The 27,283-nt window shown below is 45.0% G+C and overlaps 1 protein-coding gene across 1 annotated transcript in view; it reads right to left on the bottom strand.

Annotated features, from left to right (window-relative positions):
* Nucleotides 1-300: 300 nt before the first annotated feature.
* LOC124722285 (alkaline phosphatase-like) overlaps nt 301-27,283 on the bottom strand; it is a 658,646-nt gene continuing 631,663 nt past the window's right edge. Inside the window, exon 7 of the mRNA XM_047247471.1 lies at nt 301-848. Coding sequence (XP_047103427.1) covers nt 301-848 — 548 coding nt within the window. The remainder of the gene's footprint in view (nt 849-27,283) is intronic.

Raw genomic sequence — 27,283 nt, forward strand, 5'->3', positions numbered from 1 at the left:
TGTTTCCTAATAAAAATAATCCGGTGTGTTCCATTCGGCAGCCAACAAATTGCCTGTCTCGCACGCAAATAAGGTAGCATTAAACTGGCGCGAGATAGCCGTCCCTGTAAAATTAATGGAAGGAACGCGCGTCGTCGCTAGCGGGGCGCGGTAATTAACAGGAAGTACGATTCGATTATGACGTTAATTCCAGTAAGAGCATTCGCGACGAATCTGAGCGAGGAAACGGCGTTTCCGGTGGGGAACGAGAAGAGGCGGCACGACTCAGTTGCCACCGGGCAGCGGTGGCTGTGGCGCTACTCAGAGGCGCGCCCTGGCGGCGGCGGCGAGCCACAGCAGCGCGGGCGCGGCCAGCGCCCTGTGCATGCTGGGCCCGCTGCCCGAGGCGGGGCCGGCGCCGTGTCCGTGGCCGGCCCCCGACGCGTCCGCCTGCACGCTGCTCGCCAGGAAGACGACGCTGGCGCCGGCGCGGTCGCGCTCTCGCTCGCGGTCGCAGGCGCCGGCCGGGCCGTCCGCGTCGTGCGCGCCGCCGCCGCCGCCCCCGCTGGCGTTGGTGCAGCGCGACGCGTAGCGGCCCAGGCAGGCGGCCCAGGCGACGGCGTGTGGCACGTACGTCTGGTCGACGCTGCCCGCGAAGAGGCGCGTGGCGAGCGGGCCCGCCGCGTACACGGGCACGTCCTCCCCCGCGTGCGTCGCCCACTGGCGCGGCACGGCCGAGCTGTGCACGGCGTTGCGGTCGCCGCTGCTGTTGGCCGGCGCCAGGCGCGGCGACGCGTACCCCGGCCCGTTGCCGTACAGCAGCACCGAGTACTCCAGCGAGTCCACGTCGGACACCTTGCCGTCCACACCTACACCCACACAAACACACTGCATACTAAAATGTTTTCGATGGTGCTGAGGTCATAATGTACACTACTGGCCATTAAAATTGCTACACCAAGAAGAAGTGCAGATGATGAACGGGTATTCATTGGACAAATATATTATACTACAACTGACATATGATTACATTTTCACGCAATATAAGTGCATAGATCGTGAGAAATCAGTACCCAGAACAACCACCTCTGGCCGTAATAACGGCCTTGATACGCCTAGGCATTGAGTCAAACAGATCTTGGATGGCGTGTACAGGTACAACTGCCCATGCAGCTTCAACACGATACCACTGTTCATCAAGAGAAGTGACTGGCGTATTGTGACGAGCCAGTTGCTCGTCCACCATTGACCAGACGTTTTCAGTTGGTGAGAGATCTAGAGAATGTGCTGGCCAGGGCAGCAGTCGAACATTTTCTATATCCAGAAAGGCCTGTACAGGACCTGCAACATGCGGTAGTGCATTATCCTGCTGAAATGAAGGGTAGAGCCACGGGTCGTTAACACATCTGAAATGTAACGTCCACTGTTCAACGTGCGAACAAGAGGTGATCGAGACGTGTAACCAATGGCACCCCATACCATCACGCCGGGTGATACGCCAGTATGGCGATGACGAATACACGCTTCCAGTGTGCGTTCACTGCGATGTCGTCTAACACGGATACGACCATCATGATGCTGTAAACAGAACCTGGATTCATCCGAAAAAATGACGTTTTGCCATTCTTGCACCCAGGTTCGCCGTTGAGTACACGATCGCTGGCGCTCCTGTCTGTGATGCAGCGTCAAGGGTAACCGCAGAAATGGTCTCTGAGCTGATAGTCCGTGCTGCTGTAAACGTCGCCGAACTGTTCGTGCAGATGGTTGTTGTCTTGCAAACGTCCCCATCTGTTGACTCAGGGATCGAGACGTGGCTGCACGATCCGCCATGCGGATAAGATGCCTGTCATCTCGAGTGCTAGTGATATGAGGCCGTTGGGATCCATCACGGCGTTCCGTATTACCCTACTGAGCCCACCGATTCCATATTCTGCTAACAGTCTTTGGGTCTCGACCAACGCGAGCAGCAATGTCGCGATACGCTAGACCGCAATCGCGATAGGCTACAATCCGACCTTTATCAAAGTCGGAAACGTGATGGTACACATTTCTCCTCCTTACACGAGGCATCACAATAACGTTTCACCAGACAACGCCGATCAACTGCTGTTTGTGTATGAGAAATCGGTTGGAAACTTTCCTCGTGTCAGCACTTTGTAGGTGTCGCCACCGGCGCCAACCTTGTGTCAATGTTCTGAAAAGCTAATCATTTGAATATCTCAGCATCTTCTTCCTGTCACTTAAATTTCGCGTCTGTAGCCCGTCATCTTCGTGATGTAGCAATTTTAATGGCCAGTAGTGTATTTTTTGAAAGAGTACACTGTCATTTGAGTGTATATTTCTGTAAATGTCATGCGTAACATCTGAATTTCGGCTTCCACGCCATTACCTAGTACAATGATTTCAGACCAATAACTAATTTTGCTGCGTGCTGTGCAGGACGACAAACACACAGTTCAACACATTTGCTTAACATGATATAAATGGTACAAAATTAACCATTGTCCGAATTTTCGTAGTCAAACGAAGAGTGGGAAATTCAAAATGGGACATAAAAAAATTGCTTGAAAGTAAACAGAATAATAGAAGGAAAATTAGTTACTGATTTGATGGAAAAATGAAAGACACTGTAAGGCAACAAAAACGACGCACCACGAAGGAATTACCCGAACAGGACGCAAATCGCTAGATTTGACGTACATGTGCAGACAAACAAATGAGTAAAATTTCAGAAAATTGGGCCGGCCGTTGTGGCCTAGCTGTTCTAGGCACTTCAGTATGGAACCCCGCGACCGCTACTGTCGCAGGTTCGAATCCTGCCTCGGGCATGGATGTGTGTGATGTCCTTAGGTTAGTTAGGTGTAAGTAGTTCTAGGTGCTAGGGGGCTGATGACCTCAGATGTTAAGTTCCATAGTGCCCAGAGCCATTTGAACCATTTTTTTTTTCAGAAAATTGGATGGTTTATTCAAGGGGAAGTGCGTCACTAGTTGAGCAAGTCAATATCGAGCAAGTCAATATCCCTTTGATCCACGTCTGGCCCTTATGCAAGTAGTTACTAGGCTTGGCATCGATTGACAGGGCTACTGGATGTTCTCCTGAGGGATAAGGAGCAAAATTCTGTGTATCTGTCGTGTTACATCGTCAAGATCCCAAACTCGTTGGGGGGCTCTTCCCATAATGCTCCAAAAATTCTCATTTGTAGAGAGATCTGGCGACCTTGCTGGCGAAGATAGGATTTGGCAAGCACGAAGAGAAGCAGCAGAAGCTCTCGCCTTGAGCGGGCGGGCCATATCTTGCTGAAATCTAAGCCCAGGATGGCTTGCCATGAAGTGGAACAAAACGGGACACAGAGTATCGTCGACGTATTGCTGTGTTGTAAGTCTGTCACGGATAAAAACGAAAGGGGCTCTGCTATAAAATGAAATGGCTTAACTCCCGGTTGTCGGGCCGTACGGCTGGCGACAGTCAGGATGGTATACCGCAACTTTCCGGGCCGTCGCTAGACACGTTTCCGCTGGTCACAGGGGCGTGGAATTTCATTGACTGGAGTAGAATTGTCTTCACTGACGAGTCCCGCTTCGAGCTGAGCCCCGATGGTCAGCGAAAACATGTCTGCAGATGACCCAGACAGCGGTGGGATAACAGCCTGTCACCTGCCATACGGCTCGACAACCAGTAGTGATGGTCTGGGATGCCATTTTATTTCACAGCGGGATTCCTGTAGTTGTCATCCGCGGCACCCCTTACACCACAGCGGTACGTCGACGATATTCTACGCCCTGTTTTGTTGCCCTTCATGCCAGCCCTTGCTGAGCTTACATTTCAGCAAAATAATGTTCGCCAGCACACGGCGAGAGTTTGTACTGCCTTTCTGCATGCTCGTCAAACTCTACCTCGGACAGCAAGGTCCCCGAATGTCTCTCCAGATGAGACTTTTTGGAGCCCTCCAACCATCTCGGGATCTTGACGATGTAACACGTTAGTTACACATAATTTTGCACGATATCCCCCAGGAGAACATCGAACAACCCTGTCAATCGATGCCAAGTCTAGTAACTGCTTGCATAAGGGCTGGAGGTAGACAAACGCGTTACTGTCTTGATTACCTTACTCAATTTCTGAAGCTCTTTTTCTTGAATAAATCATCCAGTTTTTCAGAAATTGTAATCGTTTGTGTGTCTGTGCATGTACGTCAAATGTGCCGATTTGTGTCCCATTCGGATAATTCCTTCGTGGTGCGTCGTTTTTGTTGTCTTAGAGTGCCTTTCATTTTTCCATCGAATCAGTAATTAAATTTTTCTTGTATTACTCCCCTTACTTTCAAGCAATTAAACTTTTTTTTATGTCCAATTTTTGCATTGCTCACTCTTTGTCTGACTATGAAAATTCAGACAAAATCCATTTTTTATTCCGTCTTTTGCGACTGTAATGAAAGTCTAAGTTAGACTTTTATCACAAACACAAATGACGGAATATCACGTATATTAAATTAACAGCACTACGAAAAAAGGAGGCCTAAAAACAAAAAAAAGACAAATTGTATCTATTTGTGTTACTTCATACTGTATCTTGTTTTCGCTCCACTCAAAGATTTCACTAATTAAGCTTATCTGTTATCGATGTTCTAGAACACTGCCGGACGGGGACCATCGAGCATTGTGCAGAGTGGTTGTAAAATATCGCTTGAAATCAGCGGAAAGAATCATTCATAACTTCGAAAGTGCTACCAGCAGTCCAGTTAGCACAATGACTTACGTAGGGAGTTAAAAAGAATGCAGTACAATGGTCGAGCAGCTCCTCATAAGCCACACATTTCTGTATTCGGTGCTAAGCAAAGCTTGAGGTGGTGAAAAAACTGACACCAGTGTACAGTGGATGACTGGGAACGAGTGATTTGCAGTGATCAATCGCCATATACCGGAAGAGTCTGGATTGTCAAATGTATGAAGAATGTTACCTACGGTCATGTGTAGCGCCAGCAGTAAAGAAAAGAAAGTATAGGAGTGTTTCTCGTGTTTAGGTAATGGTCCCCTGATTTCACTTAAGCAAATGTTAAGTGGAGAAGCATATTAACACATTTTACAGCATTTTGTGCTGTGTGTATTAGACTATTAGTTCGGAGATAATGATTGGTTGTATTAGCATGACAATGCACCCTTTCATGAATCAGTACCAGTGTGGGGATGATTTGAGGACACAAACATTGCTGGAATGAACTAGCCTGCCCAGGGTATTGACCTGATCCCAATGGAACAACTCTGGGATGGGTTAGAACGACCAGACCCCAATGCACAATCACTGACTTTTCTCGCTTCGGGTCTTGAGGATGAATGGGCTGCCATTCCTCCACACATATTCAGGCACCTCACAGAAAGTGTCCCCAGAAGAATTCAAACCGTCGTAAAGGTGAAGCTTGGACGAAACCCATATTAACGTCCCCTAATAGGTGCCCAGATGCATTTTACCAGTTAATGTAGCTTTTATTCAACCTGGAGTGTATTGGTTGGCCTCTCTGTAATCTGTATAAAGTGTGTTGTGGTCGGAACCTACTAGAAGGGCTATATGTTTACTGAAATCCCAATTAAGGCACGTGTTTTCCAGCAACTGTTGTAAATAAACTTGCGATAATGCCTAGCAGGAAGTAAGGCTTTTTAGAGTGCCGTTACTTGGAGAAGAAAATGAGTCATGGGGCTACTTGTGTTCTGCTCCTGAGACTGACTAGTTCAAAGATCTGAATACAAAAATAACTTTGTGGACCTGCTGAGGGGCTCGTGAAATCACGAAGACAGCTTGCATCAATCACTACTGGAGAAGGTGAGTCGTGTGCCGTCTGGGATGGAAGCGATGTTCTGAAGTATATAACTTTTCTCAAATCAGGAATTAATACTCCTTCAACATCAACAAAGTTGATACGGATAACCTACAAGAATTCTAATATGCATTCCATTACGCAGGCATGGAATTATGATTATACAGTGATCGGATTTTTAGGACACGGTCGAGATTTAGTGATTGTGCACAAGTTCAGCTGGAAGAAGCCTCATAGTTTCAGAGTGTGGAATCATCAGCTACCTGGAGTTTCCGATTAATGAAAGAGGTGCGTGTGGCGAGGTCTAATTGTTTCTAATCGAAACTTTTGACTGTCTTTGAACTGTTATTCACTTATGTCTTTGTGGGAGATTATCGCCGAAAGTTGTCGGAACTGACTATTAGCAGCGTACATTACGCAGTGCGGATGCTAGATTCGGAATGTTGCTAAATGTGGCTGCTTAGCTAAAGGGTATTAATAATTGGTTTTAGAGCAGTGACAGGTTCCACCCTGTCTCGAGGATCTGTTGACTGACAGAGATCGGCGACAGTTGAAGAGGGTCGTAATGTGTAATAGACAGACATCTATCCAGACCATCATACAGGAATTCCAAACTGCATCAGGATCCACTCCATGTACTATGACAGTTAGGCGGGACGTGAGAAAACTTGCTCATAAGCCATACATCACGCCGGTAAATGCCAAACGACGCATCGCTTGGTGTAAGGAGCGTAAACATTGGACGAATGAACAGTGGAAAAACGTTGTGTGGAGTGACGAATCACGGTACACAATGTGGCGATCCGATGGCAGGGTGTGGGTATGGTGAATGTCCGGTGAAAGTCATCTGCCAGCATGTGTAGTGCCAACAGTAAAAATCGGAGGCGGTGGTGTTATTGTGTGGTCGTGTTTTTCATGGAGGGGTCTTGCACCCCTTGTTGTTTTGTGTGGCTCTATCACAGCAGAGGCCTACGTTGATGTTTTAAGCACCTTCTTGCTTCCCACTGTTGGAGCGCAATCCAGGGATGGTGATTGCATCTATCAACACGATCGAGCACACCTGCTCATAATCTTATTATGTATGGCGTGTTTCGGAGTGGTTACACGACAATAACATCCCTGTAATAGACTGGCCTGCACAGAGTCCTGACCTGAATCCTATAGAACACCTTTGTGAAGTTTTGGAACGCCGAATTGGTGCCAGGGCTCACCGACCGACATCGATACCTCTCCTCAGTGCAGCACTCCGTGAAGAATGGGCAGCCATTCCGCAAGAAACATTCCAGCGCCTGACTTAACGTATGCCTCCGAGAGTGGAAGCTGTCGTCAAAGCTAAGGGTGGGCCAATACCATATTGATTTCCAGCATTACCGATGGAGGGTGCCACGAACTTCAAATCATTTTCAGCCAGGTGTCCGGATATTTTTTATCACATAGTGTATTCGACTTGATGTCCTACCTACCTCTTTCCACAATGACGCCTACTTCGCATTTAACCATTTCCACACAAGAGTGATTGCCATCGCCAGTTACCCCGTACCATAATGGACAAATACGCATTTAAATTAGTTTCCGTTAGTTCCACATCATTGATAATTCGTAGAAGTGACATGTTGTAAAACCTGAAGCTGTTGTATAATTTATTTTTAATTGTACGACTGATTTCGGTCAGAGACCATTTTCCAGTGCGAATTGTTGTTAATAGCAGGTTTTACACATGTATCATTAAAAATGTCAAAATATTATTTGCAAATATATTTTGACATTGTTTCTCTCGATATTAACCCTGTAACTAAGTCGTAACTGCACTTTTCCTTCTATAACCTACACCATGCCAACAGCTCTTTTCTTATTGCACAAAACAGAATCACTAATGATAATGTAAAGAACAGTCTAGTTTGGGCACAAACTGTTCGATATAGTCCTCGAACGTTGTTGCATATGCCACTGCAAATATCCTGCTCAGCATTTCTTTCCACTACTGGTTCCTCATCGATCTACTACTTCGTCAATTGTATTATCGCTACCTACTTCAGAAATGGGGATGTGAAAAGGGTGTTTCCGGATGCCATGAAGAGTACAGAGTGCAGCCAGTTGCAGGTGGTGGCCCATGTCGGTACCAATGAAGGTGTCGCTTTGGATCGGAGCAGATGCGGAAGAGGTAAAGACTGCCAGTCTTGCTTCTGAGATTAAAGCGGAGCTCACCATCTGCAGCATCGTCAACAGAACCGACTGTGGTCCTGGCTGCAGATTCCTTGACTTGTGACATCGGATGGTGGGTTTCTGGGTTCCGCTTAATAGGTCAGGAGCCCACTACACGGGTAGCAGGGGCTGTGTGGAAGGGACTGGACGGTTTTTTAGGTTAGAGGGTCTCAGGGAACCACAGAAGGGACGTCCGTCTGAAAGTGGGCAGGTAAAACACAGTAAGGTAGTTGTAGAAACGATTGGTATTGTAGTTGTAAATTGTCGTAGCTGTGTTGGGAAAGAAACAGAACTCCAAGCCCTAATAGAAAGCACTGAAGCTCAAATAGTTGTAGGTAAATCCGGAAATAAGTTCAGCCGAAATTTTCTCAAACGATCTAACAGTGCTCAGAAAGGATGGATTAAATACAGTTGGTGGTGGAGTATTTATTACTGTGAGAGGTAGTTTCCCTAGTAGCGAAATTGAAGTAGATAGTTCTTGTGAAATAGAATGGGTACAGATTATACCTGACAATCGGACTAAACTATTAATTGGATCGTTCTACCAACCCCCCAACTCAAAAGATATAGTTGCTGAACAGTTCAAAGAAAACTTGAGTCTCATTTCAAATGAGTACCCCGCTCATACAATTATAGTCGATGGTGACTTTAATCTACCCACGATATTCTGGAGAAATTATACGTTTAAAGCTGGTGGCAGGCATAAAACGTAATCCGAAATTGTACTGAATGCTTTCTCAGGAAATTATTTTGAACAATTAGTTCGTGAGCCCACTCGAAGCATAAATGGTTGCGAAAGCACACTTGACCTTTTAGCAATAAATAATCCTGGACAAATAGTGAGTATTGTGACGAATACAGGGATTAGCGACCACAAGGCAGTTGCTGCTAGGCTGAATACCGTAACAGTTACTACCATAAAAAAGAAACGCAAAGTATATCTATTTAAAAAAGTTGATAAAAATGCTCTTAACGCTTTTTTAAGAGACATTCTTCACTCCTTCCGATCTGATCATGTAAGTGTAGAAAAGTTGTGGAATGTTTTCAGAGAGATAGTATCAACAGCAATTAAGAGATATTTACCACATAAATTAATAAGTGATCGTACTGGCCCCCATGGTACACAAAACGGGTCAGATCGTTGTTGCAGAAGCAACGAAAAAGCATGCCAAATATAAAAGAACGCAAAATCCCCAAGATTGGCAAAGTTTTACACAAGTTCGAAATATGGCGCGTACTTCAATGCGAAATGCTTTTAATAATTTCCACAACGAAATTCTGTCTCGAAATTTGGCAGAAAACCCAAAGAGATTCTGGTCATACATGAAGCACACCAGTGGCAAGACGCAATATATACCTTCACTGCGCGATAACAACGACGAAGTCACTGATGACAGTGCCACTAAAGCACAGTTATTAAACACGATTTTCCGAAACTCCTTCACCAAATAAGACGAAGTAAATATTCCTGAATTCCAATGAAGAACAATTGCCAAGATGAGAAAGACAGAAACAGATATCCTCGGAGTAACGAAGCAGCTTAAATCACATAATAAAGGCAAGGCCACCTGTCCAGATTGTATACCAGTCAGGTTCCTCTCAGAATATGCTGATAAAGTAGCTCCATATTTAGCAATTATATACAACCACTCGCTCACAGAAAGATCCGTACCTAAAGACGGGAAAATTGCTCAAGCCACACCAGTACCCAACAAGGGAAGTAGTAGTATTCCGCTGAATTACAGGCCTATATCACTAACGTCGATTTGCAGTAGGGTTTTGGAACATATACTGTATTCGAACATTATGAAGTACCTCGAAGAAAACGATTTATTGACACATAGTCAGCACGGATTCAGAAAATATCGTTCTTCCGGAACACAACTAGGTCTTTATACTCATGAAGTAATAAGTGCTGTCGACAGGGGATGTCAAATTGACACCATATTTTTAGATTTCCAGAAGGCTTTCGACACCGTTCTTCACAAGCGTCTTCTAACCAAACTGCGTGTCTACGGAGTACCGCCTCAGTTGTGCCACTGGATTCGTGATTTCCTGTCAGAAAGGTCACAGTTCGTAGTAATAGACGGAAAGTCCTCGAGCAAAACAGAAGTAATATCCGGCGTTCCCCAGGGAAGTGTTATAGGCCCTCTATTGTTGCTGATCTATATTAACGACATAGGGGACAATATGAGTAGCCGTATTATATTGTTTGCAGATGATGCTGTCGTTTACCGTCTTGTAAATTCATCAGATGATCAAAACGACTTGCAAAATGATTTAGATAAAATATCTGTATGGCGCGAAAAGTGGCAATTGACCCTGAATAAGGAAAAGTGTGAATTTATACACATGAGTACTAAAAGAAATCCGCTAAATTTCGATTACGCGATAAGTCACACAAATCTGAAGGCCGTAAATTCAACTAAATACTTAGGGATTACAATTACAAATAACCTAAATTAGAACGATCACATAGATAATATTGTGGGTAGAGCAAACCAAAGACTGCGATTCATTGGCAGAACACTTATAAGGTGCAACAGATTTACTAGAGAGACACTGCATTTGTCCACCCTATTCTGGAGTATTGCTGTACGGTGCGGGATCCGTATCAGGTGGGACTGACGGATGATACTGAAAAAGTGCAAAGAAGGGCGGCTCGTTCTGTATTATCGCGAAATAGAGGAGGGAGTGCCATAGACATGATACGTGAATTGGAGTGGCAATCATTAAAAGAAAGGCGTTTTTCGTTGCGACGGGATCTTCGCATGAAACTTCGATCACCAATTTTCTCCTCCGATTGGGTAAACATTCTGTTGGCATCCACCTACATAGGGGGAAATGATCATCACGATAAATAAGAGAAATCAGGGCTCGCACAGAAAAGTTTAAGTACTCGTCTTATGCAGAAAGCATGAAGGGATAGGTGTTGTGTTCCTATTACTTTATTCCAAAAATCACGTGGTAAAGTTTTACTAGTACGAGTAAAAATAAGTTCACATTCGCTGCAAAGATGATGTTTCCACGGGCTCCATAATTTCAAGTTGAATACGCAGGGAGGGTGTATTCTGAATCTATGATTTTCTATGAGGGCGATCTGCGTTATTGTGCCAGACACCGAGTACTCCAATGTGTTTAATATCATACGTCAAGAAAAACGTTCGGAGGCCACTGCGACTCCTTTGTCAACAACAGCATTTGGTTCTGTTCTTGCTTATAGGCTTAACAATGCCCTTCCATGAGCAAATTTCATTTTAGAGGTTTGACGTGAGGTGACTATGCGAATCAGAGAGACAGATTTTCTGAGAGTGTTCCTGTGAGAATGTAGATTTACAGAATGGGGAACAGCAGAACTGCGGCTATCAGCTGTAAAGTCAATGGGCACCAACAGTACAAACAGGCAAGCAATAACCAAGTAATCATAATAAATGTCAAAGCAAAACTCCGTGAGAGGTTCCACGTTTCATAAAATTTCCACAGTTATCTCCACGAAATGAGAGCAGCGTAACAGTTTACAGATAGATGGATTTAAATTTACATAAAAAATTTTCCACGAAAAAATACTGTTTATTAATTTTAATTGATCTTCACCAAGTCCGTCTGTGCTATTAAACACCCACTCCAGCTAATTAATAGTTTCATGTTTTTACACGAAACCTGTTCCGATTAAGACGCAGCACTCGCCCATAAAATCAGAAATAATTCCATGACCGCGCATGGAAATGCACCTAAGAATTCTTTTAAGTTGTCTGAATAATTTCATGGATCACATATGAACTCAAACTTCCGACTAGAAATATGCAACACTTTCAAACGTCAACTTCTGTCCATAACGGCCGCAACTTCCCTCGTACATCTAGACTCACAGACTTTGTGATCTCCTTGCTCTATCGAAAGTATTTAAACATTCAGACTTTTGCGCAAATCATGCCTCCGGAGAAAACTAGTACGCTGCTAGTAGAATATCCAAAGTCAACTAACACTTTTTCGAACCTAGTGGGTTCCCTTCTCAACATCCAACACTTATGTACCATAGCCTATAATGTCGTTCTGGCATGGCTGTCTGTCGCGCTAGATTAAAAAAAGAAACGAAAATCTATGTTTCATTAAAATCCGACTCAAATAATAACTTCCCAATATACTCACTCCTTCAGACTGTGAAATGGTATGTGAAATTGTGCCTTGACTACCTCTACAACTTATCCTGCTGGTAATCTGAAGCCAAGAGCATCCTTTCAAATTCCGGTAAGGAAAATTTCTTCCACAACAAAATAAACTGTTACTAGGGGGATATGGTTACCCCTAACAGCCACACACGCTGCACAGCGACGAGGCACGCTCTCTACGAGATGATTCAAGAGCTCTCTTGACAGTCTATCCCATTCGTCAACAAGAGGATTAAAGAGGTCTGGAAGTGTCCCTAGCAGAGGCTGACGGGATGCAGTTCGCCTCCCAAATGAATTCCAGTCATGTTCTATAGAATTAAAATCCGGGGACCTCACTCACCAGTCCATGTAGCGGCCATCATCACCATCAAGAAATTCATCCATCAAAGCAGCTCCATGCGGACGAGTGTGATCGTCCATGAAGTGGACTTCCGGACTAACTGCACCTCTGAAAAGGTGAACGTGTGGTAACAGTATCTCATCTCTGTCCTCTGAACGTTTACAGTATTTCTCCGACCACCAACGAAGATGTGCAGCTCCATACGGCCATTTAACATGATGCTGCCCCACACCATGGCGCCTTCAAACCAAACCGGTCTTTTTCCACGACGTTCAAATGGTTCAAATAGCTCTAAGCACTATGGGACTTAACATCTGACGTTATCAGTCCCCTAGACGTAGAACTAGTTAAACCGAACTAACATAAGGACAGCACACACATCCATGCCCGAGGCAGGATTCGAACCTGCGAGCGGAGCAGCCGAGCACGGTTCCGGACTGAAGCGCCTAGAACCGCTCGGTCACAGGGGCCGGCACGATGTTCCTGGGGTTGTATCGGCTACCAGGTTCTCTCCAGAGCAATGTGCGACGAGAATCATTTTGCAAACTAAAATGGGATTCATCTGCGAAGAGCACATGCCTGCAGTCATTCATGGTCGTCCGAAACTCGTGGTCTAGTGGCTAGCGTTGCGGCCTCTGGATCATGGGGTCCTGGGTTCGATTCCCGGCCGGGTTGGGGATTTTCTCTGCCCGCGGACTGGGTGTTTGTGTTGTCCTCATCACATCATCATAATCATATGTGACAGTGCCTAGATTGGATTGCGTAAAAAAAATTGACGGTGTAAACATTGGGACTTTGTAAGGGCGCCGATGCCCGCGCAGTTGAGCGCCACACAAACCACACATCATCATCATCATCATTCATGGTCCAATTTTGATGTTGCCGACTTCACAATACGCGGGCCCGTCTCTGTACTGGCGTGAGCGGGATGCACACGGCCGGACGTCTGACAAACAGCTTTGCTGTGCTGAGCCTCTAGACAGAGTTATAGGGAAACGGCAGCTCCTGAGGCAGCTGCAGGTTCAAAATGGTTCAAATGGATCTGAGCACTATGCGACTTAATTTCTGAGGTCATCAGTCACCTAGAACTAATTAAACCTAACTAACCTAAGGACATCACACACAGCCATGCCCGGGGCAGGATTCGAACCTGCGACCGTAGCGGCCACGCGGTTCCAGACTGAAGCGCCTAGAACCGCTCGACCACACAGGCCGGCGCAGCTGCAGGCTCTGCTGCCAATTGTCTTCAGTTGTACTCCGATTTCGTCGGGCAGCTACGGGCAGATATCGGTCCTCCTGTGGCGTGGTTATTCTCGGTCGACTTTGTACTGGCCTGCGACGAACATCTCCTGTGTCTCTAAACCGTTGCCAAAGCGTAGCGTAGAAATTACGCTTCGTGGCACATCCAAGGATAATGAGACTTCGGTCTCCGTCTGGCCCGCTTCCAGGAAGCCGAATATTCCACCCTCCAAAACAGTGTCCTAATGGCGTCTTTGTGACATTACGTTGTCAACTTCTGCTTGCCATGAACGAATAAACAAGACTGACAAGGGAATGGTCCAATCTGGTATTTCGAAATCGGCCCTGAAACTTATTATATAAGAAGAATACACGGAAAAAACACAACGTCAAAAATCTAGCCTCTAAGACACACTGCAAGTATTTCTTAAAAAATGCTGAAAATTTCCAAATTCGTAGCTCGCCAGGTGGCTGGAAAGACGTACACCCCTATCGTAGTGGTAGCAGACAGCGGACGTGCAACACGGTAGGCACGTAACCTTGATTGTCGACACATCGGCAGACAGATATCATGGCTTGATGCGATCATAATTTGTAAACCGATTTCAAGTTTTCGTTGATAGTTTCTCTGTCACAATTGTTTACGGTTACTATTCACTAGACTTTGCAACTCATTTAATATCCAGTTGCCTTTGCGGTATTGCTGTGTTAATAATGGAGATGGAACAGAATTTTTTTTTGTATTTTCTTCTTATATGATTGCTAATAGCTTCTGTCTTTGTACAGATTCCAGAGTTTCACAATAATGTGGAATCCAATAACGTTTTAAAACTTGCGAAGATGAAATACTAAGAACGTCGTATGCAATCGAAATCATCTACTTATTCTGAAGTTATTTACCAGTTATTTTCTTTGAAATTCTTTCGAATGATGCCGACATTCCTCTAGAAATTGTGTAAGCATTAGAACTAAATTAAACTCCGCCCGAACAGTCCATGAAGTCCCAACGGTACCGCCCGCCCGCCGTGGCATCTTCAGCCCACAGACGTCACTGGATGCGGATATGGAGGGACATGTGGTCAGCACACCGCTCTCCCGGCCGTATGTCAGTTTACGAGACCGGAGCCGCTACTTCTCAATCACGTAGCTCCTCAGTTTACCTCACAAAGGTTAAGTGCACCCCACTTTCCAACAGCGCTCGGCAGACAGGATGGTCACCCTTCCAAGTGCTAGCCCATTCTAACAGCGCTTAACTTCGGTGATCTGACTGAACACCGCTTACCATTGCGGCAAGGCCGTTGGCGTAAGCATTAGAAGAAGCAGAAAATAACTCTGACAGCTCCGCGAATTGTGGTTCGAACGATAATTTTTGTGTTAATTAAAGCCCAGAGCAGAAATACAATACCTTCGAAGCTCAAAGAAACCACGTAAAGTAATAGCTCCCAGTGACAAAAAAAGCTGTAAATTTTTCGTTTAAACGAAGGAAAGAGAAAGCGCTTAAAGTTAAACAATCTGCAAAGCCGGTTTTGTTTTGTAAAACCTGGATGTCAATTGTTTAAAGGGAAGAAATATTTACAAGAAGTGCGAAATATGCGCCAAAATAAAACTCGCAAAAATTTGAAAGAAAAACTATTCGAAACATGCTTGTGAGACTCAGTTCACAGTTACCAAGGGAGATCGACGAGACTGGGTCCTCTGGTTACTCAGATTCAGGAAATTATGCGATAACGGAAGTCGCAAAATTACAAAGTTCACATAAAGTAAACGTGCAGAGAGGCCATTAATAGGTAATACTGTAGAGAAATTCGTAGCTAACGTCAAAACAAAGTTTCTTGCTAACCCTTCAAAGTTGTGTATAAACTCGATCAGTCTGGTTTCGTGGAAGAACTGCGTGCAAACCACAGTTTATCATTTCGAGTGAAAAATAGGCAGAGTCGCTTTTGCAGTCGATCAGTCGATGAATGCTATGATACGTTCGTATAGAACAACGCCTGTGGTAAGTGTGAGTGGATTAATGTTTCCACAGTCGAGGGGAATTAGGACCAAAAATTTTAAAAAGGGACTGTTTAGTTGCAAAAATCTTGTAACATACGTAGCAATATCTGGAAAAATAGGACAGAATAATTTTCAATGTTACGGAAATTAATTCATTGCGATGTATTTTGCTAAGAAGAACGATGCAATGTTAGTTTGGACAAGCATGCATGTCCGAATGAACATTGCTCAGTTCTTCGTAACACAGGCACTGAAATATCATATTTATCCGTCGATACTAGGTAGCCACTTTCAATAAAAAATGTCTTCCCGCTGTACGGGAATTGCATAATGTGTACGAGTGCAGGTTGTTACAGATGAACGACGACACACAGAAGTTTCGGTATGGCCGTGGATCGTGCCCCAATAGCCAACGCTGTTACGGCGCCAGCTCTCGTAAAGCGAGAAATCCGGATTCGAGTCCTGGTGCTACACAAATCTTTATTGTCGTTATTCCCTTATACAGCTGATGGTTGTCCACATTCCCAATTGCGAATACGTTTCCTGTATTAATTAAATGCTTTTGTTGGACTCTTTACTTCGACATAACGACACAACTGTCTTTAGGTGGACGAAGAAAAGACTGTCAATATAAATTGGATTCCACTCGGAAGTAATAATGTGACTCAGACTGTCGATACAGAAATGTTTCCACACTGTAAAGCCTTTTTTTGAAAATTCTCGAACAGTATAATTTTCGGTAATATTGTCAAACGTCAGTCATTTGCACATTTTCAGTTTGCATCATCACGTTTTATCAATTTATCACGTTTTATCAATTTGACCAAGTAGGCCTGGTAAGCAGCACTATTTCTTACTCCATCAGAATTCTGTCTAAATAAAACTAATAATTACACTGAAGTGCCTGAATGCATTTATTTTTATTATCAGTTGTGTCTGATGTAAGGAAACTGTATTTTGGTCATCCAACAGACACTACGCATTTTTCCAGGGAAAAAACAAGGTACTGCATCATTGTTAGTAAAATATATATTATTCAAAACTTATCATAAGAACTGTGCTGCAGGAGTTGTTAGAAGTATTTCACGTCAAAAAATTAAAGTTCAATTGGTGGAAGTCGTCTATAATGTAACACCGTACACTGATTTAATTTTTTTTCCCTCTGCTAGTCACTTCTGTAACAATTACATCTCTGCAACAGTTTGACTGTTGATATGAACTGCAAGCCAGTCAATAAATTAATGATTTCAGACATTTTTATATGGTTTAAGTGCTTAAAATTCGCGTGTGTTCTCTTTGGGCCTCGTGCTACGCGGCGCTACGTTCTCTTGTCGCAGCTTGGTCTACCTATTAGCCGATTCGCGCGCTAAGCGGGAAGGGCTGTACAAATTGCTGTTATAAGCGGTTCTTCGTGTGGCAAAAATGTGCAACTTCTACATTTTTTTAAAAAATACTTGCAGTGCTCCCTAGGAACTAAAATTTTGGCAGTACATTTCTTTCCGGGTATTCATCCTGTGAGAAAAACTTTAGGGCACGTTTCGATGTGTCGGTCTGGACCACTTCCTTGTGAGACATGAGTGTTTTCATGTACTGTTTCAGTTTACCTTCTGGTTCTGCTGTAATTCACTGCACGGAGTACTCCTTTCCTATACAGAGCAAACAAGTAGTGTTCGTAGGTAAATATTGACGGTGGTATTAGGCGATTGCTCGCCTTTGCACTTTTTTCGTGTTTTCGTGATTATGCTCAGCTTTTGGACACTAGTGTATAATGACAGTAATAATGGTTATCGGTGCGACTGCAGGGGCACGTAATGATTTTATTTACCTTTTATTTTGTCTAGATAAGGAAAATATTTTGGGTAGAGAGTTTAATAGGAATACGCCATACGTAGAAAAGGCCAAAACTATTTTTTTGCTCTTGTAAGTCAAGCGAGTCGACTGGTCAGTTGACTGGTGGGCCTGTAGAAACAGGTGTGCTTTTAGCTAACCTGAGCCCGTCGGAAGGAACCCGCCTAGTGAGACGGGAGGCCGACATTTCTGCAGCGCCACAGACGGTGTCGTCAGAACGCCACTTCTTACTCAAGTAGCGCCGAACGTCAGCCGTTACGCCAGGCCAGTGCCTGGATACGCTGGCTCGGCTTCCAGGCTCCGCTACTCGCCTCCGTTCCTGTAGTCTCCTCGCCTTACCTCGTTCATAGGTCACAAAATACCGTACACACAGTATATGAAATACATCTTAAATAACGGTGAATCATCGTGAATAACTGTTTAACATCCACTGGTAGATGCAGACTTTTCCAGCCGACTAAAGATATTTCGATCTTCAGTTTTAATCATTTAAATGCAACGCATTAATTTCCCACTTATTACTGTGTATTTAAGCACACGGGACAAAAAATACTCACTCCCAGGCGACGTCATGCTATTACCGTCTAAAACCAGTTGTAGCTTCGATAACAGCCTCAGTTCGGAGAGGAAAAGTGACCACAAGTTTCTTGAGGCATGCCGTATCCAGCTGACTCATTGACGATTAGATCCGGTACAGCTAGTAGATTGCATGGTGGTGACTGCTTCGTTTTACCCGTTGCTCCAAATGGCACCAGACATTTTCTGTGGGATTAAAGGTGGATGATTTAGCGAGCCAATCGAGGAGCGATGGGATGCCTGCGCGTTCGTCAAACTAGTAGCGTATGTATGCAGCCCTGCGAACACGGTTATTGTCATCCCGCAAGCTGGGAGTGTCCACGGCATAATAATGAAGAAGATATAGAAGATAGGGAAATAGTTGCTCACGATAATTTTGAAATGAAATTTATTCCAAGCCATTGTAATAAAATTTGTAACGGTGAGAAAAACATGCTTAAGACAACACAGAACCATCCCTGCTCCGGACTGAAACATTCACATACTGCGGTTTAAAAGCCTCAGTAGACGCTCGCTGCGCTCGACATGTTACATCATGTGATTAATATTAGAAAAAAACCGGTCGAAAGTTGCACAATGTCTATTGCTGGTTCAAAAACGACACGTTTCATCCTGGTAGGGCATTATCAGGTTATTGGAAGTAAAGTATGAAACTACTACAGGAAAAAGTGAAAATCAAAACTGTAAATATATAAGACAAAAACAATAGGAAAGCACATATAAAGTGTTATAATTATTGCTAAAAACGGTCGTTAAATAAGCCTACAATGTCCGGCAACCTAACGTGAAGAACACCTTGGAAAAGGGTATAAAAATGCGAGAATAAACCTACAGATGAATACTTAAAAAGTATAACTGTCGATTTACCCCGTGAGATGTGGGTCATCAGTCATAGCAGTGTAAAATGAGACCACGCTCATTAACTGTAAACAAGGCCTCGGAACAAAGTGGTGGAGCCGATCCGCACTCACATACTGTATACACAGTAATGATGGAATCAGAAGCGACTCGTGGCGTTAGTGAACACTGCGATGGGGAGGACAAAATGAAATGAAACTTCACGGTCTGAGAGGATATTTGGTGTTATTTCAATTATTACAAAATGTAGTTGAATTTATTAAGAACTTGCCAGTATGAGCCCACCTCCACTATGACGTTGCACCCCCTCTGACCGTGATGCATGCACTGATTCAGTTGGGAAGGATGTCATAAGGCCGCCGCATCCTCTCTTGAGGCAAGCTGGCTTACAACTATTGTAACTAGTCCTTGATCAGAGAGATATCGGGGGATCAAATCTGTTACAGGAGTATCTCAACATCGTGCAGACAAATGGTTCAAATTGCTCTGAGCACTATGGGACTTAAATTCTGAGGTCATCAGTCCCCCAGAACTTAGAACTACTCAAACCTAACTAACCTAAGGAAATCACACACATCCATGCCCGAGGCAGGATTCGAACCTGCGACCGTAGCGGTCGCGCGGTTCCAGACTGTAGCGCCTAGAACCGCTCGGTCCATCATGCAGACAGTTCATAGAGATACGTGCCATGTGTGAATGAGTTTTGCCCTATAGAGAAAATGGCGCCAATGTACTGCCGCATGAGAGGTAAAACAAAACACAGAACGTCCGTGACTTACCGTTATGATGTCGGAATTCTCTCAATCAATACCAGCTGTGACCTGAAATCGTACTCGATGGTTCCCCAAATCGCAATGCCTCTCCAAAACATTGGAAGAATGGGACCTCTCCCCAGGTCGCCGCCATACTCGCCAACGATTCTTATCCGGGATTGTGCGGAACCGAGAATTGTTGCCGAACACACGCTATTCATCAGCAGTCCATGCTTCCCGGTCACGGCACTTCTCCAAACGCAGCCGGTTGTGTTGTGGTGTTCACGGTAGTCGGCGCATGGGACGGTAATTCTCTAGTCCTGCTGCTGCTAATCCGACTAGTGGTGCGGAATGACCCAGAATGTTGCAGGTACACCATTACTTGGTGTTCAGACGTGGACAACCGGATATTTGACGACGATGATGATATTTGGTTCGTGGGGCGTTCAACTGCTCGTTAATCAGCCCCTGTACGAAGTCCCAATTTTTACACGGTCCAATTTTTTACACAGTCAAACCTAGCCACTATCACAAAAGATGATGAAATGATGCGGACAACACAAATATCCGGTCCCCGGGCAGAGAAAATCCGCAACCCGGCCAGGAATCGAAACCGGGACCCAGTGATCCAGAGACAGCAACGCTAGCCACTAGACCAAGGGGTGCGGACATATTTGACGATTAATATTCCTGTCATCACGTCCCCACGCGTCCAACATCTGGCCACTGTCACATCTGAATGCCGCAAAAATCTGGATATTGTACGATTCAACCAGTCAACCAAATAGAGACCTACACTGGAGCCCCTTTCAACCTTTGTCGTGTGCTGATAACGATGTCTCACAGGAGTAACTGGTATCTCCCTGTCCTTGACACTAATCATTAAAAATCTGACGCTGTTCACGCCCATCGCATATCCAACCAGGCCTGGTAACAACACTAAACACGAACGGCACTAATCCACTATATTGGCCGTTCTACCTGTCACAGACAATTACAACTCTTAATCGTTTACATAGCCGCCCATGGTGTGCACATGTACGAAGTTACATTGACGTCCGACCATATCTTCTGAGTGCTTCACTCTTTTTGTCAGACAGTATATTAACAACGTTACGGATTGCCCCATTCATGTTAGTGGATGTGGCAAGAAAAATCGTGTCTGTGATATTCCCATGTTGGAATTTTCCTCTGTTTATTTATTTATTTATTTATTTACACGTCAAGTTCCGAAGGACCAAATTGAGGAGCAAATCTCCAAGGTCATGGAACGTGTCAGTACATGAAATTACAACATAAAAGTAATAACAGATAAAAATCAAATGTTTATGAATTCGGAAAAAGTCAATCCATAAGTTTAAGTAAACGCAATTAACAATACAATAAGAATAAGCTTAATTTTTCAAGGAACTCCTCGACAGAATAGAAAGTCTGGGCCACGAGGAAACTCTTCAGTTTGGATTTGAAAGTACGTGGATTACTGCTAACATTTTTTAATTAGAGCGGTAGCTTATTGAAAATGGATCCAGCAGTATACTGCACACCTTTCTGCACAAGAGTTAAGGAAGTCCTATCCAAATGTAGGTTTGATTTCTGCCGAGTATTAACTGAGTGAAAGCTGCTTATTCTTGGGAATAAGCTAATACTGTTTACTGTTATGTTATAAAAACGACTGTAAGGAGAATATATATATATATATATATATATATATATATATATATATATATATATATATATATATATATATGAATATATTGCCGGCAGGAGTGGCCGAGCGGTTCTAGGCGCTATCGAACCGCGATACCGCTACGGTCGCAGGTTCGAAGCCTGCCTCGTGCATGGGTGTGTGTGATGTCCTTAGGTTAGTTAGATTTAAGTAGTTCTAAGTTCTAGGGGACTGATGACCTCAGATGTCAAGTCCCATAGTGCTCAGAGCCATTTGAACCAATAAACAGTATATTGACAAGTCGTCTGCAAACATGAAATGCTGTAAATGACTTTTGACTGTGGAGTAGATACTGTTAATTTATTCATTTATTTCTTATTTAGCCTGACCAGATTTGCGCCCTATGGCCCTCCCTTGCATCTGACCAGTAGCAACACATACCAAACATATTACAAAACGTTCTCCATAATAACAATAATAATAGTAGTAATAATAACAAAACTGATAATAGTAATAATAACGACTTTAATGACAATAACTATTATAGCAATTGTAGTAAAGAGCATTTAGAATGATATAGATTAGCTTAGAATAACTGAACCCATGTATAGTGTTATCAGAAGCGGAATGGATAAAGGAAGAGGAGAAGATTGAAATTTTGTGACAGTGGCTGTTACGAAAGACCAAAATATAAGTAGAAAACTCTGCCAACAAGGGGTAGGGAGAAGTTGTGGGGGAGGAGGACTGAGAGAATGTGCCGCACAGAGTGGCTATGGTGATAGGAGGGGACCATTAGCCGTCTTTTGAAGTTTTGAAGGTATTTAATTTTTCTGATAATCTGAGGAAGATTTCAGCAAAGTCGGGTTCCTGAACATAGAAAATGATTTAGAAAACATGGCAGTGCTATGTGATGGTACAGACAGAATTTTGCTATATTGAGAACGAGTATCTCAACTCTCCTGTTCAGATCGTAGAGTAAGAGTTGATGACAGATAAGAGGGGGTAGAATGACTGAGAAGGTGGTAGAGCAAACATAGAGTACAATAGTCTCTACGCCTATCGGCACGTAGCCACGATAATTGTTTGTAGGATGGTGTGATATGGTCGAAAAAGCATACGTCACAAATGTATCGCACACGAGGATTCATCGCCAGTTCCAGCCTGCACGAGCTCTCGTAAGAAAGTCCTTGGCGAATGGCTTCACCATAGTCAACTATGCGGAGCATTTGCGTCCAGCTTCTTTTTAAGCTCCAAAGGAAATACTTTTTTGTATATTTGTACCGAGTGAAGCGACGCTGACACATTCGTAAAGATTGCAGATGTAAGCAAAAGGTTATTTCTGTGGCGTTTAGGATTAATGGAGGAAGATATTCTCTGAATTGAGGCATAATAAATCTTTTGTGAGCGAGTACGATTGTTTGCGTTTTAGATGGGTTAAGTTTCAAATACACTCCTGGAAATGGAAAAAAGAACACATTGACACCGGTGTGTCAGACCCACCATACTTGCTCCGGACACTGCGAGAGGGCTGTACAAGCAATGATCACACGCACGGCACAGCGGACACACCAGGAACCGCGGTGTTGGCCGTCGAATGGCGCTAGCTGCGCAGCATTTGTGCACCGCCGCCGTCAGTGTCAGCCAGTTTGCCGTGGCATACGGAGCTCCATCGCAGTCTTTAACACTGGTAGCATGCCGCGACAGCGTGGACGTGAACCGTATGTGCAGTTGACGGACTTTGAGCGAGGGCGTATAGTGGGCATGCGGGAGGCCGGGTGGACGTACCGCCGAATTGCTCAACACGTGGGGCGTGAGGTCTCCACAGTACATCGATGTTGTCGACAGTGGTCGGCGGAAGGTGCACGTGCCCTTCGACGTGGGACCGGACCGCAGCGACGCACGGATGCACGCCAAGACCGTAGGATCCTACGCAGTGCCGTAGGGGACCGCACCGCCACTTCCCAGCAAATTAGGGACACTGTTGCTCCTGGGGTATCGGCGAGGACCATTCGCAACCGTCTCCATGAAGCTGGGCTACGGTCCCGCACACCGTTAGGCCGTCTTCCGCTCACGCCCCAACATCGTGCAGCCCGCCTCCAGTGGTGTCGCGACAGGCGTGAATGGAGGGACGAATGGAGACGTGTCGTCTTCAGCGATGAGAGTCGCTTCTGCCTTGGTGCCAATGATGGTCGTAAGCGTGTTTGGCGCCGTGCAGGTGAGCGCCACAATCAGGACTGCATACGACCGAGGCACACAGGGCCAACACCCGGCATCATGGTGTGGGGAGCGATCTCCTACACTGGCCGTACACCACTGGTGATCGTCGAGGGGACACTGAATAGTGCACGGTACATCCAAACCGTCATCGAACCCATCGTTCTACCATTCCTAGGCCGGCAAGGGAGCTTGCTGTTCCAACAGGACAATGCACGTCCGCATGTATCCCGTGCCACCCAACGTGCTCTAGAAGGTGTAAGTCAACTACCCTGGCCAGCAAGATCTCCGGATCTGTCCCCCATTGAGCATGTTTGGAACTGGATGAAGCGTTGTCTCACGCGGTCTGCACGTCCAGCACGAACGCTGGTCCAACTGAGGCGCCAGGTGGAAATGGCATGGCAAGCCGTTCCACAGGACTACATCCAGCATCTCTACGATCGTCTCCATGGGAGAATAGCAGCCTGCATTGCTGCGAAAGGTGGATATACACTGTACTAGTGCCGACATTGTGCATGCTCTGTTGCCTGTGTCTATGTGCCTGTGGTTCTGTCAGTGTGATCATGTGATGTATCTGACCCCAGGAATGTGTCAATAAAGTTTCCCCTTCCTGGGACAATGGATTCACGGTGTTCTTATTTCAATTTCCAGGAGTGTATATACTGCGGCTATAGCAAACAGAGAGGTGCTTAGAAAAACATCTCCGAGAGATTCCTTATTATATAACTAAAAAGGCATATTTTCATTATGATCTCACTAAACTGGTGTTGTTACTACAGATTCCAACTCATTCAACCGTAGCGTGATAGGGAACCTCCAAACCGTGTCATATGCATCGTAAAGTTAGAAAAGGACCACTATAGGGTGCTATTTTGCGCAGAAACGCGGCCTTTATACGTCCCCAGTAGCGCTAGAATTTGGAGAGTAGATTGGGTCCTTCTCAATCTGCAGCGGTAGATGCTGATGATCTGCCTCCATGAGCCAGATTAGTGGAGTGTTTACCAGGCATTCTATGGACGTTTCGAGGCAACTGGTGAAGGTTGTACTACCCTCACACGAAATTGTGTTAAGGAAAGTAAGGAGAGTTTCCTTGGACGCTGAACTTAGCTGCTTATACGTTCTGTAGTGTATCATATCTGCTTTTAAATGTTGTCGTGGCAGATAGCTAATGCAGTACGAAGTTCCCACATGCGGATAGGATGATTGTAGACCTCTCCCATTTCAGAGAGAAAAATGGACTTGTTTTTCCACATTTTTTGGCGTCATGGTCGGAAACCCAAGCCCTGACTCTGGGAAGATGATATTTTGTCGATATACCATAGCTTCGTGTGGGACGATTCTTATTGTGTCATTGTGAGTGAAACTGTTTGTGGTGTTCAGGAATAAGCTCTTTCTGCTCTCCTTGTTTATCCTTTGGACGTTAGTTTCGCAACCTAGAGACCCTGTGCTCTTCTGTACTGGATTGTTCTTGAACCCTCTCAGTGTTACATACTTGTCTCTTGTTATAAAGTCCGCCTGCTTAGCTGGGTGATAACGCGCTTGCTTCCCATGTAGCCGGCCCGGGTTAGTTTCCCGGCGGGGTTGAAGATTTCTCCGCCCGCGGACTGGCTGTTGTGTTGACCTCATCGTCATTTCATCCTCATCACAGGCACGCAAGTCGTCCAATGTGGCGTCGACTGAAATAAGACTTACACTCGGCGGCTGAACTTCCTCAGATGGGGCCTCCCGGCCGACAATGCCATACGCCCATTTCCATTTTGTTTGTTTGTTTGTTTGTTATAAAGCGGCAGTGACTATTCCACAAAGCGGCAGGTCTTTTTTTAAGGTGTTCGGAAGATTTCTGTGTCATCGTCCCAGCAGCTTTGAGCAGTACAACGACCACAGCCGCGGTAGTAGTATCTGCTTGACTCTGGATGACTGTCCTCATTAATCCAAAAGAATAAAAGAAATTCGTTTGCGGAATGGATATCTGCTTCAAGGTGCACGGAGATGTAATAAATGTCCGAAGGAAATCATCTCAGATGTAAAGGCGTAAGAGTTGAGCTAAATTACCAAGATTAAAAAAAAAAAAAGGTTCAAATGACTCTGAGCACTATGGGGCTTAACTTCTGAGGTCATCAGTCCTCTAGAACTTAGAATAACTTAAACCTAACTAACCTAAGAACATCACACACATCCATGCCCGTGGCAGGATTCGAACCTGCGACCGTAGCTGTCGCGCGGTTCCAGACTGTAGCGCCTAGAACCGCTCGGCCACTCTGGCCGGCACCAAGATTTCATCAACTGTCATCATCAACATCAATGTCAGCAGCAAAACTTCTGACTGGCGGTATTATTATTGTGTTGAACTTGAAAAGACTAGTGACTTTACCCTAACCCTCGACTGTACAGTGGTTATTGAATATATTAGGACTGGCTCTCTACGTCTCAAGGTACGTCTATACATCCCAGATCCAAGGAGGCGTTACAAATTTCTGAAGATTTGTCACACAACACCAGGGTGCAATTGCTAAGCAACGAATGGGGTCGCTGGCGAAGCGGATCACGCAAATGGTACTACATGCACGTCCCCACAAAAATGGGACAGCTCTTTAGACGGCCATTCACTTTGAAGTAAACACTGTCAAACGTTCTCAATTGAGGAGAGATAGGTGACATGGCTAGCCAAATAGGATTTGGCCAGCATGAAGACAAGCAGTAGAAACTCTTGCCATGTTGAAGTCCAGGATGGTTTCCCATGAAGAGCTACTACAAGGTGGAATGGCATCATATACCGTTATTCCTGGCGGTCGGGAGGTATGATGGGTGAGAGGTTGGTATCCCACCGCTCTCTGGAGCGTCCCCAGACACGTCTTCGTTGGTCATCAGAACTCAGTTCTAAGCAGGACTCATCACTGAAGGGTATTCTACTCCAGTCAATGAGATTCCCAGCCAAATACGAGTTTGGAGACGTCCCAAACGGCTGTGGGACACCAACCTGACTGTCGCTCGCCATACGGCCAGACAATCAGGAGTGATGGTCTGGGTTGCCATTTCTTTTCATACTGGCACCCCTTCGGTTGTCGTCTGAGGCACCCTTAAAACAAAGCGAGTCGTCGGCGATATTCTACGCCCCGTTTCTTGTCCTTCACGGCAAGCCATCGTGGGCTTGAATTTCAGCAAGATAGCGCCCTCCCCGCACACAACGAGAGTTTCTACTACATGTTTTTGTGCTTGCCGAGCCCTATCTTGGCAGGAACGTCACCGGACCTGTCCACAATTGGGAATATTTGAGACATTATGGGTAGGGCCCTCCAATCAGCTTGAGATTTTGACCATCTAACGCGCCAGTTGGACATAGTTTGGCACGATATCCCTCAGGAAGACATCCAATAACTCTGTCAATCAAGACGAAACCAAATAATTGCTTGCATAAGGGCCAGAGGTGGATCAACGCGTTATTGCTTGGTTTAACTTGTGAAGCTGTTTCTCTTTTAAACTTCCTGGCAGATTAAAACTGTGTGCCGGACCGAGGCTCGAAGTCGGGACCTTTGCCTTTCGCGGGCAAGTGCTCTACCATATGAGATACCCAAGCCCGACTCACGCCCCGTCGTCACAGCTCACAGCTCACAGCTCTGATGGTAGAGCACTTGCCC

This window comes from Schistocerca piceifrons, chromosome X (assembly GCF_021461385.2).
Source record: "Schistocerca piceifrons isolate TAMUIC-IGC-003096 chromosome X, iqSchPice1.1, whole genome shotgun sequence".
In the NCBI taxonomy this organism is placed as follows: Eukaryota; Metazoa; Arthropoda; class Insecta; order Orthoptera; family Acrididae; genus Schistocerca; species Schistocerca piceifrons.